Raw genomic sequence first — 6000 nt, 5'->3', positions numbered from 1 at the left:
GGTATCAAATGGCTTTTCTTCTCCGACTTTGGAAATCCAACTTCAATGTAATTTTTACTACTGTGATTTATGTAAGACGTGTGTAACAGAGCCAATACTCAAAAGCACCTTTTAAAGTACCTTCTAAATGAAACGTTGTTTCTTCTTTTCTCAAGTTTTTCTCTTCAACAATTGTGTGATGTTCACAACTAAGTTAGTGATGATTAATAAGTCTAAATCTAGATAAAGGAATCACAACCACTATAATGCGTACATAACAAGTGGTCGCCTACACGAACTCCATAATATCGAAATGTCACTGATGACAAAAAGCATTGATACTGCAAACCATCCAGATATGTTTATTCTATCAGTCATCTTCAGAAAGACGAGCAATCTAAAATCACTATGGCTAAACAGATTCTAACCAACACTAACGTCCAGAAACAAAATATTACTAACATACTAAATCCCTTCTTTATAGACGTACAACTGCTCTTGTCACCTCTCACCATGACTCTAAGCAACTACCAAATATGTAGATATTTTTTTTGTTGTTGTTGTGGCTTGACAGGTATAGTATAGTCTACCGGGAAGTTCTCCATTCCCGGGCTTGATGTTGATCTGGCGAATACGTACATTCACTCTATATTGATCCGGACGACCTTCTTTGGCCTTCCACTTTGAGTCCCTGACTGAGCACAGTTATCAGGTCTCACACCAATAAATTGATCTCGGACTCCAGGATTCCAGTTCGTCAGCCAATCACTACTTGTTCCTGGATAACCGAAACAGCATACCGTTACAGGATCATGCAAGCATAAGTTTCATCCAATATAAGAAAACCTCTCATTCCGAAGTAGCCTAGAGGGCAACAAAAAGCATTGCACGAGATTGGCTGGTCTTCATTTGTCATAAACTAAGAAAGAATAGGCCTAAAAATTGTTTAATGCCTCCATACTTGAGCGTGCATTTAAAGCCAGGTCAAGTAATCAGCTCAAGTCTGGCGTTAGGAATGCAATATACATATACTGAGGAGACTGCAGAACTTCATCAGATACGTTGTTGAAGTATGTACTGTACCATTACTATTCATGAGTAGAGAAAGGCATATCCTTTGCTTACAAACCTGCATTTGCGCTCTTCCAGACAGGGATTTCCTTATTAGCATTGCCATTCCATGTCTGTTCAAAGCCAGCTAATTCATCTGCACAATAAAGAAACAAACAACACAAGATGCAAAATAAGAACAGAACATCTAAGTAATCTTATTGAAGATGCTTGCTACCTTCTTCGAGATTATGCAATGTTTGTGTTGTGTCCACCTTACCATCGGAGGCAAGCTTCCTTGTCAATGAGTGCCCCTAATAACGACAGAAGAATGTCAATGAGAAACTCTTTTCCTATCCGTCAAAATAAGGTCACTGTTATCAGAGCAATGAAAAGGGCCAAAATTCAAATATCCCTCAACTATACACATGGAAACTATGTTTGAGAATATCACATTACCGCCACCGTGGACAAAGTAGTGCCAGTCTTGCAATTCATATGAGAAACTCAGACCAATTAATACTGTCCGCTTGATTATCAATATTGGGATAGATTATTAACATCTCTCTGGCATAGAACACACAACAACTAGAATCCACTAAGATGTACATAGCAATCTAGGAACTCGATAGTCAGGTCGCAGTGGTGGACCCAGGATTCAGTGGTCCTGGGTGCCCACCTTAAAATCAACAAAAAAATATATTGCTTTGAGTGGAATTCGAACTTGGCTCCTCCATGGGTTAGCCTAAAGCCTACAACCTTTTAACCAAAGCAGCAAGATCTTTTATTGTATCCTGGGTGCTATTTATTATTTTATACCAAAATTTCAATATTTGCTATATGTCTACATGGGATATCCGCCACGGTTAATGGGTGCTTGAGCACCAAAAAACAGTACATGGATCCGCCCCAGGGCAGGAGTCAACTCCTTTAATCCTCGCAGCCACATTTACTCTCTCCGGTTTGTTTTTCCTATCGTTTAAGCTTTAAGCATACCTATTATGAAATTCATTTGACAGCATCAATCATAAGGAGCATTTGACTAAATTACCATTACCTCTTCCTTAAATAAATGATTAATGATTATATGCCTTCTTGGAATAGGAAGTACACTGCCAAAAGTATAAGTTTAATAAAACTTAAAGCTTCTACACATAAAGAAGAAGATAGGTTTATCAAATATTTTAAGAACATTGCCAAAAGTATATGATTAACTTATACAGTTATACCTTATCGTGAATGCCTCTGGAGACTCTATGTGTTGCTTGACCAGTTGTTCTATCTGCTTGCTTGCTCTCCTCTAGCACCCTCTGTTTCACAACATATGCACTGTTAGAACCAGCAAGAACAAGATTATTAAGCCAGGTCATCAATGGAAGAGAACATACTCCATCATTTCCAGTCCTCCGTGTGGTGGTGGCGCTGTAATATGTCCCGTCTATTCCACCATATGTAACTCTTCTATAGCTCATACCCTGAGTCTTCGATTGTGCTCCTTCCAATTTTAAGTCTTTCATTCCATGAGTAACATCTTTGCTTACGCTCTTGCTCTTGCTATGGTCTGGAACATAAGTAGAATTAATGATGATGAGCAGCAAGAATATTACTATGGACAGACACCAAAAACTGCAAGAATCGAAATAACAGAACGTCATCTGAAAGCTAACAACATACCCAGTGAAGTCCCACAAAGTGGGGTCTTGGGGAGGGTAGAGTGTACACAGACCTTACCCCTACCTTCGTCATGCTGAAGCTAACGAAGCAAATCAGACAACAAAAAAGAAGTATACTAAAAGAGGGATAATACTTTAATATGGTTTGGTCAATTGACCTACCTATGAGATAACTAATATAATAGAAAATATATCGGTAGAATAACCTCTCGTCAAGACTCTTTTAATGACTACACTGTAGACGTTATTATGTTATAATATAAAGGAAGGATCCTCAAATTGTAAAAGTGCAAAGACTTTTTCTCCAAGAAAAGGATCAGCTTCCTTTTCTTTTAATAGTAAAACACAATTATGGTAAGGAAATCCTAACAAGCTAAGAAATCAGGGCAAACCCTATTGTACAAAAGGAAGATGAATATAAGCAAAATTTACCATCAGTTTGGTCTTCAGGGTGTTCAACAAGTGGATTTCTGTTAGCAAAAGCCCTATCTCTTTTCTCCTTAGAGCCATTAACGTCCCTGTCTTCCTCCTCTAGTTCAAGCGATACTTCTTCCTCATCATCCATATCTATCTCTTGAATTACTGGCCCACTGACTTCATCAACCTGCTGCAACTCATCAGCAGGAATTCTTGGATGTAACATGGAAGACGGAGACAAGTTTGCGAAAGGGCGAGTGAAAAATGGGTCATCAAAAGGGTCTCTTCCTCCAAATATACTTGACATTATGCCTCCAAATCTATCAAATTGACTGCTAAAGGAGTTGAAATTGTCTCTGCCACCTCTTCCTCTCTGCATATTCTCACGCCAATCCCTACTTCCAGAACAAGGAAACTTAACAACTCAGTCTTTTAAAGCTGTTGAAATTGATTGAAAATTGGATGATACATACAACTAGAATCAGCAACAAAGAGGAAATTCCCAAGGTTTTAACTCATCCCCTAGTGCCAAAGCCGCCTAATTAGTGACGGAGCCAGAATTTTAAATAAGGGGTTCAAAAATATAAAGAAGTAGACAAACGAAGAAGCCAAAGGAGTTCAACATCTAATATATATCCATAAAAAATAATTTTCAGTTTGTATATACAGTGTAATTTTTGGCCAAACCCTTGGCCCTTACTGGCTCCGCCCTGTCCTTAACCCCGAAAATTATACCGTGTAGTTAGGTCATATTTTTCTTGAATCTCATTAGCTTCATCGTATGTTTACTTCTTTATATTTTCATACTCTTTTGATGAAATTTCCGGCTTCGCCACTGCTCTAACACCAAACCTCTCAAGAAGCATAGAGGCAAACCTATCTATCTATATCTACGTAATTTGGTTGTGTGTATCGAAATCAGCAACATCTCAGCTCCTAATTTAGTATATTATACAGTATTGCAACATTTGAAACAGTTCACGGAAAAGCTAGTTTAAGCCTTGAATTTAACAAAGATTTATTAAATCTCTGGACACATGCACTAGAAATTAATCATAGAAAATCTCTAGAACATTCATTTTAATCAAAGATCAGTGGACAGCTAGTGCAGAACCTACCAGTTACATGACTGGACAATGATCAAACACAACCAGAAACATAAACATCGAATATTGTTCATTACCTTTTATCAGGATTGCGAAATTGATGAAGTATGAAGAAGACGTTGAATTACCTTGGGGGCAGAGTCAAAGAATAATATATAAGTAGTAATAAATTGCTTAAGATGAATGAATGTACGTGGCTAAGCTTTTGTATATGAAAAAAAGGAGTTGTGTGAGAGTGACACGTGTTATGTTGATGAGAGGTTAGAATATTGGAGCGTTTGGAGCCTAGATCCTTCCTTTTTTTCCTTACATTTTCTAGTATTCTGTTTCTCTCCATGCAGTCAGAACCTTCTAGTTCTCTCTCTCTCTTTTTTTTTGTTTTTTTCATTTCTATTCTAGCTAGAGGTGTATGAGGTAGAGGCGTAGCATAATAAAGAGCATTATAGTTAGGTAATAAATACTCTCACTGATTCAATTTATGTGACATCATTTGAATAAGATGAAATTTAAGAAAGAAGAAAGACTTTTAATATTTGTGATTCAAAATAAGCATTAAATATTTGTGTAATTATAAATCATCTCATAATTTTAAATTATTTTTTAATATAGAAATATAACATTCTTTTTGAGACATAACATAACATAACATAACATATTCAGTGTAATCTCACAAGTGGGGTCTGAGGAGGGTAGGATGTACGCAGACGTTACTTTTATCTTTAAAGGGACATCCTAAAAAGAAAAATACGCCACATAAATTGAGACAAAAGAAATAATAGATATAAACACATATCGTAAAGGATATAATAATGGTTTAATGCTAATAATCTTAAAATTAAACCCATAAAATTTAAATTTTGGATCCGTCCTTGCTCTTAGCTACCTTGTTTGTTCCTTTTTTCTATTTTTATAACTTCAAAATTATTCTTTACTCGAATTCATTAAAAATTATTCGTGGTTGAATAGTAACAAATAACATTTGTAAATAATAATCAGTGGATGGAATCAATGTTTCAACTTTGAGATTGATGATACCCCTTTATGGATGCTTATAAGTTTTAATGTGAAAACCTTGCAGGTAGATTTTGTATCTGTCACATGAAATAAGTTAAGCGGCAGTATAAAGAATTTACTTAATCAATAAATTAAATTGTCAGTAATTTAATTTAACTGATTGATCTATGTAGTGTTAGCATGGGGAGTCAGATAAAATTTAATGAAAGACTTCAAAATTGAGCCAAGGAGTGCAATTACAGTTTTTAGTGAAATAATTTATAATTTATTGTGATAAGATTAATTCATATATTTCAAATTAATGCCACAATTGGAAGCCTAGTAATAAACTCTATGGTCCCGACCGAAATGGAGTTATCGGAAATTTTGGAATTAAGACAGAAAATAGTGTTGGCTTGTAAGTTTAGGAAGAAAAAAGAAAAAAATTGGGTTTTGGTTGGTGAGGTGGCATGTCACATGGTATTTACTTTATTAAAATATTAATGTCACGTGGGATTGGGCTCCATCTTGATCAACTTTAACGGTGGAGGGATATATTTGAGTCAATAGTATAACGTTAGGGGTATATTTGGATCCAAAGTATAATGAGGGGTATATTTGGCATTTTTTCGATCTTACAGGGGTCTATTGGCCCTTTTCCGTTAATTAATGGACTTGGAAAATAGTTCTGCACGTTTTGGACTCGGGTTTACACCCTAAAAAGTGAGTTATAAATAGAATACATGTTCATCTGTAAGACTGGCCTTTTTTTAGCCGTAATA

The 6000-nt window shown here is 35.9% G+C and overlaps 1 protein-coding gene across 5 annotated transcripts; it reads right to left on the bottom strand.

The window, feature by feature from the left end:
- Positions 1-287: 287 nt before the first annotated feature.
- On the bottom strand, positions 288-4577 carry LOC132645707 (uncharacterized). 5 transcript variants are annotated; one of them, XM_060362850.1, is made up of 7 exons: positions 4354-4577; positions 3135-3514; positions 2418-2590; positions 2259-2339; positions 1268-1343; positions 1109-1186; positions 288-757 (listed from the first exon to the last, which is right to left on the bottom strand). In XM_060362850.1, exons 1-7 carry the CDS (start codon positions 4560-4562, stop codon positions 621-623), a joined length of 1134 nt encoding a protein of 377 aa, XP_060218833.1. In that variant the 5' UTR covers positions 4563-4577; the 3' UTR covers positions 288-620. The 5 variants fall into 5 exon arrangements, with proteins under 5 accessions (XP_060218833.1, XP_060218837.1, XP_060218836.1 ...); XM_060362854.1 differs by having other exon boundaries at positions 3135-3517; positions 4303-4512; XM_060362853.1 differs by having other exon boundaries at positions 4303-4510.
- Positions 4578-6000: the final 1423 nt, after the last annotated feature.

The sequence above is a fragment of the Lycium barbarum genome, chromosome 6 (assembly GCF_019175385.1).
Source record: "Lycium barbarum isolate Lr01 chromosome 6, ASM1917538v2, whole genome shotgun sequence".
Taxonomy (NCBI): Eukaryota; Viridiplantae; Streptophyta; class Magnoliopsida; order Solanales; family Solanaceae; genus Lycium; species Lycium barbarum.
The sequence above is the reverse complement of the archived record's forward strand: the minus strand, read 5'-3'. Positions and strand labels throughout refer to the sequence as shown.